Raw genomic sequence first — 22,675 nt, forward strand, 5'->3', positions numbered from 1 at the left:
CCTTTCTCCTACTTTTGTGGGATGTTCAAGGCAGACGTCGTAAAGTTTCTGCATCCCAACTTCTCTCCCTAGCTCCCCGGCGCGGTGCCTTCGCGCCCGGGTTCCCCGCACACGTCCCGGGGCCTGGGAAACTTTCCGAGGCCGCTTCTCACGCACGAACCCGGGACCCCGCGGCAGGCGCCGCCTCGGCCCCGCGCGCCCGCCCCCCTCCCCAGCTCCGCAGCCGAGAGCCCGGATGTTGGATTCCATCCCTGCGCCTGGTCCTTCATTTCCATAAAAGGGCAGCGCTCCGCAGGGCCGAGATTGCGGCCGCCGCCTCCCCCCGCGGCGCTCCCCCGAGGCGCGCGCAGCCGGGGCCCCACCAGAGCGCGCGCCGCCCCCGCGGGAGCGCGGCCCGAGGAGAGCCGGAGAGGAGGGGGCGGAGGCCGGCTGCGGGCGGTGCTGCGGGGCGGGGGCCGGGGCGGGGAGAGGGGGTGGGGCGGGGGCCGCGGCGCCGGGACTCCATTAGCTGCGGCGGGAGGCTTCGCTTCTCTCCGAGCAGCGACGCGGGCGCCGCCGGCCTCGCCTGTTGCCGCGGGAGCCGGGCCAGAGGAGCACGGTGAGGGGCGCAGCGGGAGAACGGAGCGCGGGGAGGACGCCGCGGGAGGAGCGGAGCGCCGGCCGGCGCAGCGCGGTCACCCGGGCCGGGTGGGGAGGCGCGGGGCGGGCCGGGCGCAGCGGCGGCAGGTGAAGGCGCCCGAGTCCGCTAGGCGGGTGCGGCGGGCGGAGGCCACCGTCTGGGTGCTGAGGCGCCCGCGCCCGCGTCCTCGGGTGTGCGCGCCTAGCCGCGGCTCCTCCGCCTTCTCCCTCGCAGCGGCCGGCGCCGCGGACTCGGTGGGGTTTGTCTTCCTTTGGGGGAGTGACGCTGACGAGAGCCATTTCCTCCGCGCTCGCAGGAAGGAGCCATGGCTCTGGACGGGATAAGGATGCCAGATGGCTGCTACGCGGACGGGACGTGGGAACTGAGTGTCCATGTCACGGACCTGAACCGTGATGTCACTCTGAGAGTGACCGGGGAGGTGCACATCGGAGGAGTGATGCTGAAGTTGGTGGAAAAACTCGGTGAGTAGCACCGCCGAAGCCTCCAATAAAGACTTCCCAGAATGAGAGGAGGGGGTGGGGAGAAAAGACGGCGGGGGGAGGGGTGGAATTGGGAGATCCTAGCTCCCAGCGTGTGCTGCGCTTAAAATGCGAAATTGGTTAATATTAGGGCGCATAGACTTGTTCCCTTCTGCGTCCTGTTTGTTATTTTGATTTTTACATAAGGTAGTGATTCGAGCCTACCAAATGTTTAACTGCGGGTTCCCGGGACGACTTGTTGAAAGCAACGAGGAGAGTATGCAGGTGAAAGTTGTGAATGTGGTATTACGGGTCTGTAGGAGTTGCTACCTCTTACCCTCATTGAACCTGGATGTTGATGACGGTGTTTATTGGGGAGCGTGTACAATCAGCCCGGTCTGGAGAATGTGCACTGGCGTCGGTCGGTATGAAGTTTCTGTAGCTGCACTACGTGATGGAGTGCCCTGAAATGTTCCACTCGTCTGCTCTTGCGAGGGGTGGGGCAGTGCTTAACAAACTTGGTATCTGGTATTCTGAGTTGGAAATAAGCTATCACGAGCATTAAGAAGCCAATGAAAAAACTTTTTTTAAAAAAAAGCAGACACTAAACTGAGTTGAAGTTGACAGTATTTATTTGAGTACACATAGATACTGACTGGATTGATTCTGACTTGAATGTAAGTAAGGATATTTGAGAAAGCGCTACACATTTTGTGATAAGGCAAACCATTTTCACCTGGTAGATTGAGCCGACTAGATAAGATGGGTGATTTTATCCTTAGAGCTTTTCTCAGAGGAGCGGCTTTCTGGCCTGTAAAGTGCTTGCTGCTGTGCATAATGAAGTGACAGAGGTGTCTTATGTGGGGATGTCTTTTGTGGTAGGGTTAGTTGGCTTTAATCAGCATTCATGCTTCAGGCCATCCCAGAAAAGTAAGAAATATTCATTTTTCAGAAAATGTATTTCTTATCAAGGGAGAGGGGGAACTGCATATTTACCATATAAACTTAAATGAAATAGCAGTCTGATACAATTTGGGAATTAGGCTGAATTCATTTATTAGGTGAATCTGCTTTATGCCCCTGGAGGGAATTTAATTATTGGAGGACCAAAGAGGAGCTCATTGCGGGAGGCCTTCTCTCCTCGGGACTTACTGTCCATTGTTTGACTCCAGAGACAGCCCAAGAAAGAGCCCCCAAGGGGCCCTTTAAGAATTCAGTTTTACTGATTTAACCAAGTAACTGTCAGTTTACGTTTTTTTTTACTTGTTTCAAGTAAATCAATCACTCTTGGCAAAATATTTACCAACCTTTTTTGAACAGTTCCACTTAAGGATGAAAACTATCCAAATATGGTTCCTGTTTGACCAGGAAACAGTCATTTGTATCAGATTGTCTTATGTGTGATAAGTGGACCTTACTAATACATTGTAGTTTTTAATTATTATAGTTAATTTTTGGTTTTGTTATCTCAAGTAAAAGTCTCATTGTGTAGCTCTGGCTGGCCTTGAACTTGCTGTGAAGACCAGACTCACAGAGATCTGCCTGCTCTGAGTTCTGGGATTAAAGGGTGTCCTCCCCATGCCTGGCTCTACATTGTAATTTTTTTTAAGTAATGCAATAAAAGATCTGTAAAAGGTGACTTAGACAAGTTGCAATTCTCAAAAAACAAGCTTTAATGAATAAATAATGATTTCTACTATATTTGCCTCACTTTGATTGACTGTGTTATGAAATCACAATTATAAATAGAATTGTTGGGGATGAGTTGAGTTGTTTGTAGACAGGACTGATGTTATTTTTGAGTAGCTATCTTAATAATGCTGATGCTAATTAATTACCTAGACCAGGAGGACAGGAATGGCTTATCGAGTGGGAATTTTGTACCTGTCTTCAGTTGCACAAGGTCTCTTGAGTTTTATGTCCCAAACAGAGGAGGCATTTTTCAGCAAAATTTTGACAAGTGCACAGAGTGGGGTACCATTTAAAATGTCCACAAATCAGACCAGTCAAATTAGAAAGGAATTTTGTAGATTTTCAGGTTTATCTTAACAATGGCATGGACCACCTTCTGAAGCCCTGCATGTTATCAGCGAAGGAACTAAAGGTCCAGCTTGATGACACTGAGATGAAAGCAGCCACAAAGCCTAGGTGAGAAGTGAGGTTTTTTTAGGGATGAGAGGGTACGGTGTCTGGTGTCTCCAGAGTGCACAGCAGTAGCGGGCACGTAGCAGAAGCATGCTCTGTGGTGGCGGAACAGTTAGTACCACTGTACTGCAGGCAGCCTTCCCTTGGATGTCCAGGCACCCACTAACCCTTTCGACCTCCCTGGAGGGTGGGGATACGGCAGCAAAGCTTTATGATTCACAACTGTCATTTCCTACAGCATTCAAGGCACCCTGTGATTCCCTAGAGTTAATAGATCCCAGGCTGTCACACCCTGAGTGTGGAAGCTCTGGGAAGAGGGTGCCTTTGCTGTCATTGGTTCCTCTAAGATGCAGGAGAGCAGAAAAGGGAGCAGCCTTCCTCACCAGTAGGTTTTATTGCACTGCTAGTGTTCCTCCCACAGCAGACGAAGTCAGAAGCGCTAGCAATGATGCTTTTTTGGTGTGTGTCAGCAGTATCCTTGTGTTTGCTTTCAGTCTTTTATAAAGAGCATTTATTGCATTTCAGGGAATGTTAGTAAAACCTGATTCTCAGATTTTTACTTTAATTCCAACTTCTGAAAAGTCACATCTTAGTGTGGAGTGCATTTGTCATTCTGGTTTAGACATTTAAAAGAAAACAAGAAGTATATGCTGTGAATGTGATATGGGCTTTAGGGACCTACAGCCTGATGAAACAAACTTATGACTGGCTCTGTGTAGGCTGATCGTAGACAGTCTCATTACTGTACATCTCATGTGAAGAAGGGTTTGAAGAGCCATATGGAACTCTTCAAACAGGGGCTGTAAATTTACTGCAGTCTTTTTTTATTAAAAATAAAATGTTAATGGCCAACTCTGGTGGTACATACCTTTAATCCAGCATTCAGGAGGCAGAGACGGCGGATCTCTGGGTTTGAGGCCAGCCTTGACTACAGAGGAAATTCCAGGACAGCCAAGGCTACAGAGAGAAACTCTGTGTCAAAAACCAAATAAGTAAAAAAATAAAAATTTTAACGTGAGTAGTTTAAATTCTTTTTTATAGTGTATAAATGGTACTGTTATATAAGGATAGCTTCATACACGTGTATTTCATGTGTTGAGCATATGTTAGTTTGTTCTGAATCAGCACCTCGTGTTCCTTCAGCTTGCCTGGAACTTACTATATAGCCCAGGCTGGCCCTGAAATTACTAGGATCAATGAGTACACTACCATGTCTGCTGTGTATAGTTTTTTGTTGTTGAGGTTTTCTTGTTTGTTTGTTTGTTTGTTTGTTTTAAGAAAAAAAATTAAACTATATCAGGATAAGGATTGTAAAAAATAAGATGAAAGAGGATACATTTTAAAACAATTATATCTAAAAATGAATTTTAAAAGAAGGCTTAATTGGCTGGGGTTCCTCTGGAGATCACTGGAAAGCAATTACAGAGCATCAGACCTGCGACAGTTAGCCTTCCTCTTCATCGAGGGTTCTGGGGCCCAAAGGGACGCCTAGTTGATGCCTAGTTGATCCTGTGCTTGGTTTTCCTTCTCTAGGTACTCTGAGCTAACCCTTACCTGGGCTTTTCTTTTTAAGTTTTAGAGTCACTTTTAGACGACTTTCTTACAATTTGTGCCTCCCTAAAAATACTCATTTTCAGTGGTGAGTGAGTAATTTGTAATATTGTAGAGCTCAATGAATGGAAGTCTCAGCAGCCAGCTCCCAGAGCAGGGAGGGAGGAATCCACTTATGACTGGGTTCTCCTAGCTCTGCGTCTGAAGTCCAGTCACATCTGATAATACAGATCGAAAGGGAAAGTTGTGGGATTCAGTTACAACAAAGAAGAAATAGATGGAGCTGATTTAAAACCTGAAAATCGCCCTGCCTGGTAATGGACACCCTTAATCCCAGCACTTGGAAGGCAAAGGCCAGTGGGTCTCTGAGTTTGAAGCCAGCCTGGTCTTTACAGTGAGTTCCAGGTTGGCCAAGGCTACAAAATGAGACGGGGTCTCAAAAGGGGGGTGGGGTGGGAGTGAGGATCTGATTAGGTTTTTTTGTTGTTGTTGTTGTTGTTGCTCTTGTTTTTTTTTTTTTTTGTTTTTTGTTTTTGTTTTTTTTTTGTTTTTTTGAGACAGGGCTTCTCTGTGCAGCCCTGGCTGTCCTGGAACTCACTCTGTTGACCAGGCTGGCCTCGGAACTCAGAAATCTGCCTGCCTCTCCCTCCCTCTGCCTCTCAAGTGCTGGGATTAAAGGCGTGCGCCGCCACCACCGCCTGGCTTGGTTAGGTTTTAAAGTTAGTATGTCTGATCTAAACTAGACTAAGATAATATTAAAGTTATTCACAGATTACTCAATGTGATTTTTAAGTGTGCATTTATCATGCCTCCTAGAAGTACAGATAGTGAGTTGGAACTCTAGGAACTCTAAGGGCAAGCTTTCAGTTGAGTGCCAGATGAAGGTGTTGGTACACAGTAGGGCCTTTATTACTTTAAAAGGTTGGCAGGATGCTCACAGGGAGAGAAGCCACATACCTGGACAGCTCTCTTTCTATCCCTGTGCAGACAGCTCCCTGAGGGAGAAAGACTTAGTCTGTAGAATGGTGTCCATGCTGGGAGAGTCCTGTTTCCCCCTTTGAAGGCTTATGAGGGTATTAATGTCTTGATAGTGCCTCCCTGACTCCAGCTGAAGTGTGTGATAAGGCAGGTTTTTAAGTCTTTGGGTGGAGGAACAGCTGCTCAGTCACTACAGTGAATTGAGTCCCAGTTAAATCTGAGAGCAAGTTTCCTAAGTGTTTCTTCTATACAAGACTGAGCCATAGGAATTCAGGATTGACTTTTATCTGTTTCTTAAAAGACTTACAAGTTCTTTGAACAAGGGAGAGATGGTTCATGATTGGTAAAGCACTTGCTACCAAGTCTGAAAAATCACAACCAGAGTTCAGTTTCTAGGACTCCGGTGGGTGGTTTAAGGAGAGATGTCCTTTGACCTTCACACATGTACTGTGGCATGCACACCCCCAAAAGAAGATGTATGTGTGTGTATGTATGTGTGTGTGTGTGTGTGTGTGTGTGTGTATACACACACACTCACACTCACTCTTACCTAAGTTCCTTAAGAATAGAAGACATTGCTGGGCAGTGGTGGTGCACGCCCGTAATCCCAGCACTCTGGGAGGCAGAGGCAGGCAGATTTCTAAGTTCGAGGCCAGCCTGGTCTACAGAGTTATACAGGCCAGGGCTATACAGAAAAACTGTCTTGAAAAAAACAAATCCACCCCCCACCCAAGAAAAAAACAAAAACAAAGAATAGAAGACATTATAAATTTTACTATGCTTTTTATAAATCCCAGTAAGTATGAGCTATTTTGGAGGTATATTATGTGGTATTTGTTCCTTCTTTGAGAAGGAGGGTGGGAGACAGGCTGTCACTAGGTAGACCATGCTGGCTTGGTCTAGTCAGGGAAATCTTCCTGTCTTTGCTTTCCTGAGTGCTGGGATTAAAGGGGTGTCTTTGCTTCCATATTTCCCTCTGCCATGTTTTATGTCCCAATTTTCTACCAAAAAAAAAAAAAGTCTGTTAGATATCAACTAGAACTAACTTATTTATAGGGCAAAGGCTACCTGTCTTTTTTTTTTTTTCAGGTCTTCCATAGTATTTAATGCTACCTGTCTTTTATTCAGTTATTTACAGAAGTCTGTTTCTTTGTGTCATATGGAGGAAAATACTCTGAAGTTTTAACTTTAACCTTCAACTCATCTTTAAAACTTCAAACTGAGTTGAATGGTCCAATGAGAGGCATTTCATCTTCAGCTTGGTCATTAGATCTCACTGCTGGGAAGCACAGCTCTTAGGGCTGCTTGAGCAAGTTGTTGACATCACAACCTTTTGCCCTTAAGAACTCAAACACAGACTGCTTAAACATGACTTCTCTTATATCAGATTCTGGAAATTTAATATTAATTTAATACTGTCACCTTCTATAAATACATATTCAAATACATTCAGATTTTATAGTTGTCTCAGTGTTGATGGCAGCCAAACTGGCCTCTTACACCTTTAAAAGACAAAATATCTAAGTGCAGAGCTCAAAGAGATTATGTAATTAAGGTACACATAAAATAACCGTCTATCTAGACATCATAGCTACACTGTGAAACAGTCCTTATTGAGACATCTCTTTGCCTTTCAAAGCAAAGTTATCAATGTGATACTCAATATTTTTGTAAGTTCTCTTCCATAGACTGTATCTTTAAATTTAATTTAACTCTTCAATTACTTGGACTGTTGGGAACATCTTTATTTTAATATTCTTTTTTGTGATAGGGTCTCCTTATTTTTCTCAGGCTGGCATGGGATTCCAGGGCTTGTATGATCCTCTAGCCCTGGCTTCCCAAGTATAGGAGTTAATAGATGTGCACCCTGCACCCAGCTATATTAAAGACACTCTTAGATATTATTGGCTGTAGGTGGTTCCCGATGTCAGCTGTCCGCATATTGCTTGAAGTACTAATGGATACTCTGATCAGTAAGAGAAAGAAAGTGTTGTCTGTCTGCCAGCAGATCTGATTTCAGCCTCTGACCCTGCTTCGTCCTGGTTTGTGTGATCCTTGTAACAACCAATCCAGCCATCCGAGTGGGTCGTTATGTGTGCCTGTAATACTGTAATCAAGGCCAGAGTGAGTTTGAGGCCAGTTTAGGCTCCATGAGACCCTGTCTCAAAAGAGTATACAGAGCCTTAGCTTAGCAGGTGAAGACCTGCTGCCAAGTCTGTTGTCTGATTCCAATCCCAGGGACTTCAATGGTAGAAGAACTGACTTTTACAAGCTGTTCTCTGACCTACACACATGCACACACATGCACATGCTCAGGAATAGGTGTAATAAATCGAAAGGACAAATATCATAGGTTTTGTTGAGACATGAGTTATGTACACATCGAGGTGCTTTATATAAACTGTTAATGCTCTACAAATACAGTGACTATACCTTGTCAGCATTGGAGATGTCTGGATATATCCTGACGGGGAGGAATGTGTCTGTCGTACAACGGAGAATACCGGTTCCTATTTGTGAGTGCAGAATATATGCCTCAAAAAGAGTTTAGCTTGGATTACCATGTGTTCCCACCCCCTAGACAACAGCAAAACAATAGCTATCATTCTGGCTTTCCCCTTTGTTCTGAAACACATACCTGCCTGAGTAATATAACAAAGAGCTATTTAATAACTGTTTTTCTGAGATTGCAGAAATGCAGTTGACCAGTAAGTGGATGATGGTATTTCAGAGATTTGAGAAATTTGTAGCCAGTGGTAAATTAATTCCCTACTTAATTTGTTTTATAAGAGTGGTGTTTTATATTCTTTAATAGTAAAGGAGTGAAGTAAGATTATTTCTTGACACATGAAAACACGAGCCTAGTTAGAAACTCATGAAAATACTTTGGGAGAAATTCAGACTTCTTGTTTATTTTTGACACTAATACTCAAAACCATGGCCTCATAGATGCTAACGGAGCAGGAACTCTGCCCCTGAGCCAGACCTTCAATTAGGGGTAAAGGATACTTATTTAAGAATTTTATACAGATAAGACTAGTAATGCCTGGTGTGAAGTAAATATTATGCAAGGTGTTTTTAAATAACTCTTTATTATCTTTTTGAAAGATTTGTTTTATTTCATGCATATGAGTCTTTTGTGTGTGTATGTGCACCATGTGTGCACCTTGGCTCTCCTAGAACTGGAGTTAGGGACAGTTGTAAGCTACCATGGGGGAATTAAACCCTGCTCCTCTGAGTTAGGGACAGTTGTAAGCTACCATGGGGGAATTAAACCCCGCTCCTCTGAACGAGCAGCCACTGCTCTTAACTGTTGAGCCATCTCACAGGCTCTTTTATTCCCAGACGTGACTTTTCCACTTGGATTTGTGATTACAGATTTCTACCTATCGTAATTCAGTTTTGAGACATTGAGTTCATTATCAAAATTAATATATTAGCTGGGTGTGGTGGCCCATGCCTTTAATCCCAGCACTCAGAAAGCTGAGGCAGATGTATCTGTGAATTAGAGGCTAGTCTGGTCTACAAAGCAAGTTCTAGATAGCCAGGGCTACAGAGAGAGCCCCTATCTCATCCTAGCCCCCCCCCCCAAATAATTACTGTATTAGTCTGTAATCACTGCGTACTCCAGCATCTTTCCATACTACTACTGTTTTGTTTGTCTTAAGTAGTGTCTCATTTAGCAGAGCCTGGCCTAGAACTCTTGCATAGCTGAGGATGACCGTAGACATTTGATCCCCCTTCCTCCATCTCCCATATGTGGGATTACAGACCTGCATCACCACGCCCAGCTGATACAGTGAGCAACCTCGGGGCTTCTGCATGGGAGGCAGTCACTCTACCAACTAAGTTATATTTCCAGCCCTACTGTTTTTCTTAACTCGTAGAAGTATTTTTAGGTATAATTTACATAAAGCCAAAACAGTTGTTGGATGTAATGTTTTGGGTTTTGATAGATTTACAGTCATGTTAAGCTACCATAATCAAGAAACAGAAGTGGGCCCCAAGTTCCTTTGTGTTCCTCCATGGTCACCTCACTCCCGAGCTTGAGGCCCTTAACCACTGCTGGTTGGCCTTCTCTGGGGAGCCTTGTAAGGGGAGGCGCACTGATACAAGTGTTTGGATGTGGTTTCTTCGTACAGTGTGGCTCTTTGGTCAGTTGAACATATCCATAGTTCTTATGGTGGAATGTTAATCTGTGGAATGGAGGTGTACTCTAGTGGGCTTTGTGGGGGAGGAGATGGGAATTACAGGGTTTCTTGCGTAGCCCTGGTTGTCCTGGAGCTCTGTAGTCAAGGGTGGCCTGGAACTCAGAGGGCCACCTGCCTCTGCCTCCTGGGTGGGATTAAAGATGTGCACCACCACCCAGCTTGGATATGTACTGTAATTTTACCAGTAATGGAAGACATTTGAGTTTCCAGTTTGGGGAGATTGTGAATAATGTTGCCATAAAAACGTGTGGACATAATTTCCCATTTCTTTTTGATAACTAAGGAAGAGTGCGGTGGCAGGGTCGAAAGCATAAGCCTAAAGTTATAAGAGACAGCCAAGTTTGTCCGGAGTCATTTTCTCTTCCATTCAACATTGCATAGGAGTTTTGGCTAGTCTCTCTGCCTCTGCACATAGTACTGTCATGGGTTTCTGTTTTCATGCTTTCTGTTCTGATGACTTAGTAGTTTGGCTTTGGGGCAGTGTGTCTGGAATGACAATAATTTTGGTGTGCTTTTCAAGAGCGTATTTGCTGGTGTCTGTGTGACAAGCTGACCGACCTTCCTGGCCCAGGGCGCCTCCTCATTCCAGCTCCTGGGGGCTGGGATGAAAACTCAGCTCCCCGCTAGTGGGTGTTTTCCTTGCAAGCATTTACTGACCGAGCTGTCTCCTCGGCCCCTGTGTTTATTTTGGTTTGGGCCCCTGTGTTTATTTTGGTTTTATTTTTATTTAGTTTTTAGAGCTTTCCTTTATTATGATTGCATAGAGCTGTGTGTATCTGTGTGTGAGTATGTGCATGTGTAAACACAGAGGCCTGAGGAGGATTTCTGGTATCCTGCAGGGGTTTACAGGCCATTGCGAGCCACCTGCATGCGTGCTGGGAACAGCAGCTTTGATCTTCTGCAAGAGCTGCCGTGTGTGTGTGTGTGTGTGTGTGTGTGTGTGTGTGTGTGTGTGTGATGAGAACCAAACCCTGGTCCTCTGGAAGAGTAGCCAGTGCTCTTAAACTCCGAGTCGTCTCCAACCTCCTCGAGTGAAAATATTTTATGTTAGTATTTCACTCTGTAACCAAGGTTAATCCGACACTCACTGCTCAGGCTGACTTTGAATGCGTGGAAACTCTTCTGCCTTAGCCTTTTGAATGTTGGGTTTATAGATACGTGAGCTCCATACCCTGCAGTGATTCAGGACTGAGACTTGTCTCCTGGCTGGGTGCATGAGGATCTGCCCTGGGTGACCTTTAAAACTTGTCTAGGTTACCCATCTGGAAAAAAAGCAGCAGGAACACCTGCTCTAACATTTATGGTCTCTTCTTAGCTCTGCATCTAATATTATATTGTAATTTAAAAATGTATCAGGTATTTTAAGGTTGAAACCATCTGTATAATGATGTTTTTGATATCTTTTTCCATAATAGAACACCCAGAGGTATGAGTAAAACAAAAAAAGCGCCAAGTTGATCGATTGTAGGCTTCTGCTGGATAAGTGCCTTCTGGTGTAATGCTCCTTAATGTAATTTCTGGGTTCTGACTTAAAAATTATATAAAACTTAAAAATAACTTGAAAAGGGAAAGTGATTGCTGTATCAGTTTTAAAACTGTTTGCTTTTAGACATTGTGGTGATAAATTCTATTGTTCTAGAGGCCACCTGTGGCAGGATCCTGACTGTGCCATAGACTAGCTGTGTGACAGTGGACTGTACTCATGTAGAGTGAGGGTAATCTATAGCCTTACTGATAGAGTGGTTGGAAGGATTATGTCAGCAGACACAAGCAGAGGGTTGACGTCTGGGATGACCAGCAGTGGTGTGTGCACTTTCTGAAGCTGACCTAGAGAAATAGTATTTTGTAACAGATGAAAAATGGCTTTTATGAAGTTAAGCCATCTAGCACTCATTTACGCTCTACCGTATTAGAAATAATAGTGAACTTCCTGACCACGGTGTGTCAATATTAGTAATATTATAAAAAGTAAAGTGCGAAGATGTTTTATAAATGGTATATTTTCTGCTTCCATGTGGAGTGCTGGCGTAGAAGGTATTTTATATAAATTTAGCATACTAATTAGACAAGTCCTTTTTTTAGCCAGCAGTTAAGGACTTTTAAATGTGGCAAGAGTTGTGTGTTTTGTTAGACTAGCTTTATTTTTATTCCCACTTAACTTAGGTTTGTCACCTATTTCTTAAAGTCAGTATTTTGACTAAATATCTCTAGCAATTAGTAGAAAGCCAGTTTTATTCCTGCATTTGGGAGTCAGAAGCCTCTATATCCCTGAGTTCTGGGTCAGCCTGCTTGCTCTACATAGTTCAAAGCTGCCAGGGCTACGTAGAGAGACCTCTCAAAAAAGGTTATCCTTACTATGTTATCCTTGCTACATATATCACTTACTGCAAAGTAAGTGAATAAAAAAATAAAAAGGAAGGAAACTTGACTTCCTAGGTATGGTGGAGGAGAAAGTTATTATAGATACGTGGGAGAGCATAGCCAGAAGCAGGAACCTGTGGGAGAGTCCACAGTGGACCTGACCCTGAACTGGGCCATGGGGGGGCAGAGGGGGACCCAAGCGCAGCAGCCAGGAGGCCCAAAGCTACAAAAAGCCAGGAACCAAAATGGCTGTACTATATATAAGGAAGGGCAGCACTCCCACTCCCCACCCCCACCCCAGCTGGAGAAATTTAGGGTAGAGGGTGGGGTAAGCCAGCCATAGCCTGTACCTGAGGGATACAGGGAGGACCTGGAGGCCAGACCCTCAAACAAAAGTTATCCTTTAATTACTGTGCAAGCCTAAAACATGAATTGAGAAATAATTTAAAATATCCTCATTGTAGTGTTCAGTCAGAAATCTCTGATTTAGTTGTTTGTCAAAACCACTTTGGAAGATTTTTTTTCTTCACCAGTTCTGCTTAATAGTGTAACATCTTATTATTTCCCTAAAGTAAGACCGCATGTGTTTGAACACTAGCTTGACATCACATGTTTTATGGTCTTGTGCTAAGTTTCTTAGTGTCCCTGTGCCTTGGTTGTTGTGTAAGGGAAGTGCGGATAGCGATCCAGTTAACCACCTAGAGGTAGTGTAGTTTGGACATACAGTCAATAATAGCTATCAGCGGCGGCGGTGGGTATAATTTTCTTGAGGCTCCTCTTGAAATCCAAGAGTGAACTCCAACTTGGTGATTGCAAAACAGAGATGTTAGGGTGAGAGAGGCAGCTGTGAATGAATTCTATACGTTCATGCCTCATTTAGGTTATAGAGCTGTGTGGTGCTAAACGTGTGGAGTGAAGAACGTGTGTAGATTCACCTCTCCTGGAACAGGAGCAAATGTGTAGGGTACATGTTCTTTCAACATGTCCTTCCTGTTGTCGCTGAGAGCTGCTTTCTAATAACAGAATGAAATAGATCACCTTGAACTTGGAGTTGGTAGGTTGGCTAAGGAATAGATGCCAGATAACCTGTGTTGTGTCAGAAGATGGTGGAGACTTAGAAGCATAACTAATGGCTGGCCTGAGGATGGTCCAGTGAAAAGTTCCGTGTCCTGGGTGGGTGGGGACTGCAGCATCGAGGTGTGCTACAGCCTGTCCTAGAGGAGCGGGCTTATCAGCAGAAGTACAGTTAAGTACAAAGCGCCATTTTATGCTTTATTTATTCTTCAGTCACTTACTATTTTTTAAGTAAGAACTGTTGGAGTGAATAAAATTAACTCAAATTTTTACTACTGTTCTACTTTCAGTCATGGAGAAAGATGGTCTTTACATAGTAGTTACTAAAATATAGCCAAAGTCAGTGTAAGTAAAGCAGGAATGTGGACTGAGACCCTGACCCAGAATATAGGATGGAGTTGTAGAGGGAAATGACTTAGAAGCTCAGAACTGAATGTATTAGAATTTGTTAGTATTTTCTTCTGAGAGAAATTTAAAATGTCAAAGCTAAGAAGTCTTACTAAGTTATCTTTTGAACTAATTAACACCTCTGACCACTTTTAAAAGAATCAGTGCAGTTAATTTTTGTGACTTGAACATTATCTAGTACATACACTCTAGTGATAGTCTTTGAGAGATTGCAGGGTTTGACTTTGTTTTACTCTGATCTCTAGAAACTAAGCCTGTTAAATAAGTTAGCAGTGAGCCTTCAGTGCTGGGTAGAAAGCCGCCCTCCCCAGGGAATGATCATTGTGTGGCATCATCCACTGTGTGCACTCTGTGCTTGCATGGTCCGCCTCAACTGAAGACCTTCTCAGCCACCTTGGGATAGTATGTAATAATAAGTAGAAATAGAGAAATCAAATAAATGGACTTAATTTTGTACATGTACTTCAAAAAAGGTTGTTTCTAGGTTTTTGTTGGTTGGCTTTGCTTGTTCTTAGATAGGATATTGCCATATTTAGGGCTAGCCTAGAACTCACTGTATAGCCCAGGCTGTTGTTTTAGTTAGGTTTTGTTGCATGATAAAACACCATGACCAAAAACAGCCTCAGAAGGAAAGGGTTTATTTCAGCTTACAGTTCCACATCACAGTCCATCACTGAGGTGCCTCAGGGCGGGACCTCAGGGTGGGACCTCAGGGTGGGACCCTGAAGTCAGGAACTGAATCAGAGACCTAGATCGCTCCCCATGGCTAAGTCAGCCTCCTTTTTAAAGACAAAAAACCAAGCTACATTGATGTTTTGCCTGCAGCAGTGTCTGTGTGAGGGAGGGTGTTGGATCTCCTGGACCTGGCTTTACAGACAGTTGTAAGCTGCCATATGGGTGCTGAGAATTGCTGGGCCATCTCTCCAGCTCCATAGAATACTTTTTCTTTTTGGAGACTCGCACTATGTAGCTCAGGCTATCCTAGAACTCACTATAAGACTAGCCTCAACTCACAGAGATCCGCTCGCCTCTGCCTCCTGAGTGCTGGGACTTCAGCCTGCTTTCCTATTGTACCAAGCCAGGGCTGGCACCACCCACCATAGACTCTGCCCTCCCATATTAATGGCTAATTAAGAAAATATTCCACAGACTTGGCTATGTGCCAATCCTACAGAGACACTTTTTCGGTTTCTTGGATAACTCTAGTTTGGGTTAAGTTTGGGAGGGGTGGGGACGGACATGATAACCAGACGTCCAATTTGTAATTTCAAGGGCTGGGGTTACAATTTTGTACCACTATTCCTAACTTTTATTTGTTTTGAAAAGTAAATTCCAAATTCTTGTTAGTTATGAAGAAATAGTTTTCATTTGAAGTTTATTTTTAGGATAAATATAACAATTATCCTAAATCATGTATGTGTCTTTAATAAGATTTAGTTCTCACAGTTCTGGTGACAGAGAAGTCTGAGTGACCCTGCTCTATTTCCTCTGGTGGAAGGGATGCCCAGCTCTGGCCTGACTCCCGAGGCTACGGCTTCAACAGAGCTCAGCCCCTGCCCTGCTTCCTTTCTTCCCTGAAGCGCATCACACTAGGGAGCAGGGTGGCCACATGTGAGCACAAAGATATCCAAGTCCTCATCTGTAGCATTTTCTAAATATTTCCCACCACGGGACACAGACACCATCATTTAACCTCAGAAGCTTTAATGTAAAATAAACTAATAATGTCTATACCATACTTTAATTGAAACATGTTATTGGTTTGAGTGGATGTAAACTTGAAACAGTTGGTGTTTCTGCTAACAAGTTAGCATTTTAAAATATGACACAGAAATTTCAAAACAATGAATGCTTTACCATCAGTGTACTCCTTTGTTACTGTGACCGAACCTGCAACAGTTGCCTAGCAACCTAACTCCCATCTTCTGCCTGGGCTGTGACTGATGAGTGAAGTGCAGTCTGTGCCACTAGCCCGTAGCAGGGGTAACCGAGTGACGTGACCTCTGTCCACGCAGTGTGTGCTTGTGTCGCCTCTAGTCTCCGAGTGATAAACTTCCAGGATCTTTTATGAGAATGGAAAACTGAAAGAGGAAATCGGTTAATGAAGATAAACGCAGTAGTGAAACGGGTGCTCCAGAGTGGGCTCAGGTCCGACTCCCTGCGTAGCCCGGCCTGATGGCCCGGCTCCCACCGCCACCGCTACTCAGGACACGCAGATGCAGCCATGGAACTTGATAAATCTTGATAAATACAAAACTTACTGACAGAGAGAAGACAGTGTAGCAGGGTGAAGATGTCGTCATGGAAGCGGCACCAGAACAGACCTGCATGTATATAACGATGAGCTCAAACATTTCATGACGCTGATCCTGCTGCCCTGGGGACTGAACCCAGGACGGCTAACCGCTAAGCAAGCACTCCTCCACTGAGCTGTAACCTCCTTAAAATGCTTTTATCTTAACAAGTTGTCACCAAGTTGTTCCGGCAGCCTTGAAGTTGGGATTCTTCTGCCTCAGCCTCCAAGTACCTGTGACTGCAGGTCTGTGCCACCAGGCTCAGAGTGACATTGAATGTACAGGATAGCGTTTAGGAGGCAGAGGCAGGCAGACCTGTGTGTTAAAGGCCAGTCTTCTCTTCACAGTGAAACCCAGTGCAGCCAGTGCTGCGTAGTGAGACCCTGTCTCAAGGAAACACACACATACACACACCACCACCACCACCTCCTCCACCTCCTCCAACCGCAACAAGAAGTTAAAGTGTTGATCCCTATTTAGAAAGTAGAATGACTTCACCACAGCATAAAGGACGCTGTTTCCAGGCCGTAATTAAGTGTTCTGCTAGGGAGATGGCTCAGTAGTGCTTGCTGTCCAACCATAAGCACTCAGGAGCCACCTAAAGTTAGGCCTTGGTCCATAAACTGGACCAGAGGACTGCGTTGGAGGAGCCCTTACGCTGGCCGAGATTTATGTAGCTCAGGAAGGGGGTTATACTGCCAGTCAAGACCTTAATGTTTTTCATTAGAAGTGAAATGATAAAATCTGCATTGGAACAAGTTGGGAGGTTTGATTATCCACTCCCCTGTCTCAGTTCTGAGATCCCATCCAGCTTGAACCTATTCAGGTTTTATGCTTGCCGTCCCCGTCTGAGAGTTCACATGTACATCAGTTCTGTTGTGTCTGGAAGACACTGTTTCCTTGGAGTTGTGATTATAAAAAGATAAAGCGGTATTAAGATATGTTAGGGGAGTGAGGTGAAGTGTGGGGGAAGGGGGTGCCTCAGGGGGCCCATGCTGAGGCATCCCTTCCCCCTGAGGGATTCACCACACAACAGTATAGAATAGAATAGAGTTTATTCAGGGCATGGGGAGGGGGGTTAAGAGGGTAGTAGAGGCAGAGAAACGCAGAGAGAAGGAGAGAGTAGAGAAGTAGAGGCCAGCTATCATCTTGTGGAGAGAGGGGGAAGGGAATGGGCAGAGAGAGGGAGCTAGAAAGGGAGGAGAGGGCAGGCAGCCCCTTTTATAGTGGACCAGACCTACCTGACTGTTGCCTGGTAACTGTGGGGCGGGGCATACCTGGCTGTTGCCTGGTAACTGGGATGGAGTTCAGACAGAATCTTAGCAGGAGTCTTCTACCACCTCTAGCTCTTAAAAGATCTCCCCACCTCCTCTTCTGCCTCTTAAGCCCTAAGAGGAGCGCTTTCATGAAAACATTACATTTAGGATTAAATGCTCCCAAGTCTCTTCCCCTCTGTACATTGTCCAGTTGTATGTCTTTGTGTTAGTTCTATCTGCAGTAAGAAGGGCTTCTCAGGTGAGGGCTGAGCAAAACACTAATCTATGAATATAGCAGTATGTCATTAAGTATTATTTTATTGCTATGTTCCTTTAGCAGAATAGTAATAGGTTTTGTTCTAGGCCCGTGATCTACTTTTCCTCAGGCCCGTGGCCACTTTAACAGTGTAAGTAAGGTATGTGTCCGTCTCTCAGTAGGCCTAAAGGCTAATCAAGAAGTCGTTGGTTACTCCCGTATCTGAGCCACTTTTGCACCTGTATGTCTTTTGTCTTCGGTTTGGGGTGTTTTTCTGGTTTTTGTTTTGTTTTGTTTGGTGCTTGTTTTGAGCAGGATCTCACTGTGTAGCTCTGGCTGTATTAGATAGAACTCACTATGTAGACCAGGCTACCCTGCCTCCTAAGAGCTGGGCTTAAAGGTATGTGCTACCATGTTGGTTAGCGCCAGTGTATTTCCAGGCTGGTTGCTGTTTTTAGGTTGCAGACTAAGGTTATTTAAGAAGTCTGGCCAACCTTTTCACTCCTGAACGGCTTCTGTTTTCTGTGTGAAATGTTTAAGTGATGAGTCAACCTGGGACTTTGTGGCTCTCCTCCTCTTCTAGTTGTCCTCTCTAATCAACAGTAAACATCAAGGAGACCAGTTGTCAGGCCTAAAGGAAACTCCAATTCCCCAAATTCCAAAGGGCAGTGCATGTGCCCAAAAATGGCAGTCTTGACCCAATTCAAACTCTACTACAGAAGGATTTGTGATGGTTAGCTAAGCTAACATTCCTCAGAAGCTTGTGAAACAGGTCATCCAAAAGGAGTCATTTCCCCTACCTCTGGCAGAAGGGAAGTATATGGCTGTTCATTGACATATTATATCTTTGATGCCTATCAGAATATCAAAGTCAGTGTTAACTCCCAGGCTGCCTCAGTCCCTCAGGATTCACAGGTAAGTGGAGTTTGAGGAATTGGAGTTTCCTTTGGAGCTAACCTAACCTTTTTGTTGCTGAGAAAGGATAATCTCTGACAGTTTCACAGCTGGAGAAGGCCCAGAAAGTCTGGAATGCTGGTCAAAGGTGAGGGGGGGGGGAGGGGAGTCAGGTAATGAGAGGAGACACTGGAAATTCCATCCCAAGCATCTGACTTGTTGACCTAGCCCAAAGAAACTGTGTTTTGCTTTCACATTGGCTTCCAGTGTGATTAGAGCTAGCTGGTGGGCTCTGCAGTTGATTCCTGGATGCTGTCTGTCAACTGAGTGGGACCACAAACACAGACACACAGAGTATTAGCATGACCACTGACTGCAATCTGCCCTAAAGTCCTCATTGTACAGTAAGCGGTTAACAGCTGGAGTAGGCTTCTCCTTTGAGCCTAAAAAGTTGTCAATATGATAAAAGTGTAAATACTCATTTGTAGTAAGAAATGTCTCAGCAGGGAAGAAAACAAAGGGAAAGAGTTTGAAGATGTAAAAGATGGTTCTAGGATAAAGCACGGGCGTATATGTTGGGGTTTTGTCTAAGCTCTACCCCACACCTACCTGGCAATAGCCAGGTATGCCCCGCCCCAGAGATCTGGCCCACTATAAGAGGGGCTACTTGCCCCTCCCCCTTCTCTTTGCTCTCCCACATACTCTCACCTCTCTGCCCCTGGGGCTCTCCCCCCCCCCCACGTGGTCATGGCCGGCCTCCACTCCCTCCCCCCCCTCTCTCTCTCTCTACCTCTCTCTACCACTAACTCCCATCCCCTACTCTGAATAAACTCTATTCTATACCATGTCTGTGTGTGTGTGGTCCCTCAGGGGCAGAGGTGCCCAGGCAAGGGCCCGCCTGGACACCTTCCCCCACGCCGCCTAGCCACACTCACCTAACCCTCTATACTCCCCCCTCTAAGCCCCTTCATCATCCTGCTGCCGAAAGTCCCCCACCTAACCTCAAAATCCTTCAGTATATCCCTCAGACAGGTGTTCTCGGCACTGGGAAACACTTTGAAACATTTAGAAAACAACTGAAGAAGATTTAAAATTTTGATCCTGTGACTATAATAGTGGCCAGTGTTTTTGTTACCAAGACCTTGAAAAACAAGTTCTTTTCAATAAGCCATAGTAAAAAAGTAAAAATTTAGTCAGTAACAACAGCGTGGTAGCTTGGTTTGTCTTTCATTGGAACCTGTTTTGTGAGTCCCTTTCTCAAATGAACCCTGTCAGCAGAGAGGTAAACCTCCCTCTGCAGGTCAATTGTGCGTGCATTTGATTTGCGTTGGCTCTTTGGCTTGTCTGTGAGGTTGCCTCACAGTTAGTGTGGCATGCTTGGCCTCACTGTGGATGTGAAATGTTCCATGAATAGAGTGAATGTGTTCGACTGCTGCCATCCTGCACTCTGTGAAGATACACGGCTCCACAGTCGTTCCAGTCAGGTTACAATGCTGCTGTAGTAGTACCTTTCCCTTCTGATAACCCCACTGAAGGGCTCCTTGGACCTGCCATGCCTTCTGTGACCATCTTGTCACCCGTAACACTGCTCCTCAGAATTGTCCGATCCACAGTCTCTTTCCCGCTGCTGTGCCCTGACCCAGCCGTCAGCAGTCAGGTCGTTTCTGGGCTCTTGCTCTCGTTGCAGTCTTGGTGAACATGCTGAGGGACTGTTAGGAAGCACGGATCGCCCTGCTGAGAGACAGTCCCAGACCTGTTCAAACAGAGTTGATCTCAGGTGATGGTAGGAGAGTCAGTCACCTTTACCTCTCCATCCTCAAACAGAGCCCCGGCCAAATAGCTCTGGTTTGCAGCTGGGCCCAGGCATCAAGACTTTTAAAATACTTAGTAGATTTTTAAAAACATTTTTTAAAATGCTGCTCAGGAAATCACAGTGCTGACCAGACTAGAAGTCACTAAGTGCCTTATCTCATACTCATAATAAAATCTGGACAACTTTCCCCTGCAGACAAGGCCTGCCTGCCTCTGGAGTGTTCGCCCACTGACAGCAGCCCTCTGGTCCCAGCAGCCTCCTTCAGGGGCCTGAGCTTGCTTCATCTCCAGCCCTAAGGCAGTACAGTGGGCACACAGTTTAATGGACATTTGCTAATGAATTGTTTTACAGGTGCTGTTTGATACATGTTGGTATCAAATGTTGTGGACTATGTGGGTAGCCTCTGCTATTGGAAGGGCTGGGGACATGGCTTCATGGGTAAAAATATGCAAACATGAGTTGAATCTTGGGAACCCACAGAAAGGCAGATCTTTGATTCCTTTTTTTGTTTGTTTGTTTTTGGTTATGGTTTTTTGGAGACAGGGTTTCACTATATAGCCCTGACTGTCCTGGAACTCACTCTGTAGACCAGGCTGGCCTCGAACTCAGAAATCCGCCTGCCTCTGCCTCCCAGAGGATCTTTGACTCCTTAAAGTTGCCTTGTGAGTCCCACACAGATGCTGTAGCATGCATGCTCCTGTAATAATGCCAGATTGTCCACTGTTTAAACATGCCACAGGCTCCACACTCCCTCTTCCATCCACCTCCCATCACCGTTTTGTTTTGTTTTTTTTTTTGTAATATGTGTATGTGCGTGCATGCACATGTGCATCAGGTGTATGCACACACATGTATATGCTTGATGATGTGTATGCATGTCAGAGGTTGATGTCAAGGGTCCTCTTCCGTTACTATTTTTTTCTGAGACAGGGTTTCTATGCTGACTAACGTTATGTCAACTTTTGACACAAGCTAGAGTCCTTGGAGAGGGAACCTCAGTTGAGAAGATGGTTTCATAAAATCAAGCTGCAAACAATCCTGTAGGGCATTTTCTTAATCCGTGATTGTGGGTGGGGCCATCCCTGAGCTGGTGGCCCTGGGTTCTATTAGAAAGCAGGCTGAGAGCCATGGGGAGCAAACAGTAAACAGTACCTTTTATGGCTTCTGTCTGCGTCAGCCCTCCCTTCAGGTCCTGTCCTTTTTTAGTTCCTGTCCTGACTTCCTTTGGTGATGGGCTGTGGATGTGGAAGCGTAAGCCAAATAAGCCCTTTCCTCCCCAACTTGTTCTTGGTTATGGTGTTTGATCATAGCAGTAGCAACCCTAACTAAGACAGCTCAGCGTAGCCCTGGCTATCCTGGAGTGGAGCTCGTCCGTAGGCTGCCTTCCCTCTGTCGCCCGAGTCCCAGGATTAAATGTGTGCACAGCATTCTTCATCTCTTACTCTTCATCTTCTTTTCCTAGACACACTCTCACTGAACCAGAAGTTTATTGAGTCCAGCAGGAGTGGCTGGCCAGGGGCTCCAGGGATCTGTTTCTCTCCCCCCCCCAGTCCCAACATTAGGTTTCTTCTGCCCTGGACCTCCTCTCCCTCAGGGTGAGGGGTCTAAGGATGAAGCACATTGGGCTCACTAGCATCCATGGGTAGGAGGTCTTCTGTCATATGCTGGGTGAACAGAATCCTTACAGGATTTCCAGTCCCTGTGTCGCAAGCTGTTCTTGTGCATGTTTATCCTTGCAAGCAGGCTGCTGCTTCGTGGAAGAATCAGTAGAATTGGCCTTGGCTGGAAACCAGGCTTTAAAGAGAAATAGCAGCAGGCCACTTGTGGTTTATAAGCGTGCTGGCTGGTTGTATTTTCAGGCTACCATGTGAGCTGTGTCTCTCTCAAACCTCACAATGTGCTGTGTGTCTGATTGGAAATAGGAAACAAGGAAAAGGGGGCGTCAGTCGGAAAGGTCCTGGGTTTGAAGTGTGGTTATGCAAAGTTGAGGGATTGTGGTGAAGGGGTTTTGCCTTTGTTGTTGCTTTTAAGGAGACTGGGTTGATTTTGACCCAATTTCAGGGTACAGTCCATCGTGGTGGCAGACACATGGAAGGATGAGACTTATCTGAGGAACCTTGTGGAAAGTGTTCAGAGTCCAGGCATGGAGGGCCGCAGTGTATCTGTCTGTCAGGAGGATGCTGGAGGGCCGCAGTGTGTGTGTCTGTCAGGAGGATGCTGGAGGGCCGCAGTGTGTCTGTCTGTCAGGAGGATGCTGATGGGCCCTGTGCCTCAGGAGTCCTTATGAACACGGAAACCTGTTAGCTCCTGGGAGCCCTTAGAAGCCAACAGATGGT

At 45.3% G+C, this 22,675-nt stretch overlaps 1 protein-coding gene across 2 annotated transcripts in view; it reads left to right on the top strand.

Moving 5' to 3' along the window:
* Positions 1-481: 481 nt before the first annotated feature.
* Fermt2 (FERM domain containing kindlin 2) overlaps positions 482-22,675 on the top strand; it is a 66,347-nt gene continuing 44,153 nt past the window's right edge. For both annotated transcript variants that reach the window (XM_052191716.1, XM_052191717.1), the window contains exons 1-2: positions 482-598; positions 936-1,101. In XM_052191716.1, coding sequence (XP_052047676.1) covers positions 945-1,101 — 157 coding nt within the window. In that variant the 5' untranslated portion in view covers positions 482-598; positions 936-944. The remainder of the gene's footprint in view (positions 599-935; positions 1,102-22,675) is intronic.

Source organism: Apodemus sylvaticus, chromosome 8 (assembly GCF_947179515.1).
Source record: "Apodemus sylvaticus chromosome 8, mApoSyl1.1, whole genome shotgun sequence".
Taxonomy (NCBI): Eukaryota; Metazoa; Chordata; class Mammalia; order Rodentia; family Muridae; genus Apodemus; species Apodemus sylvaticus.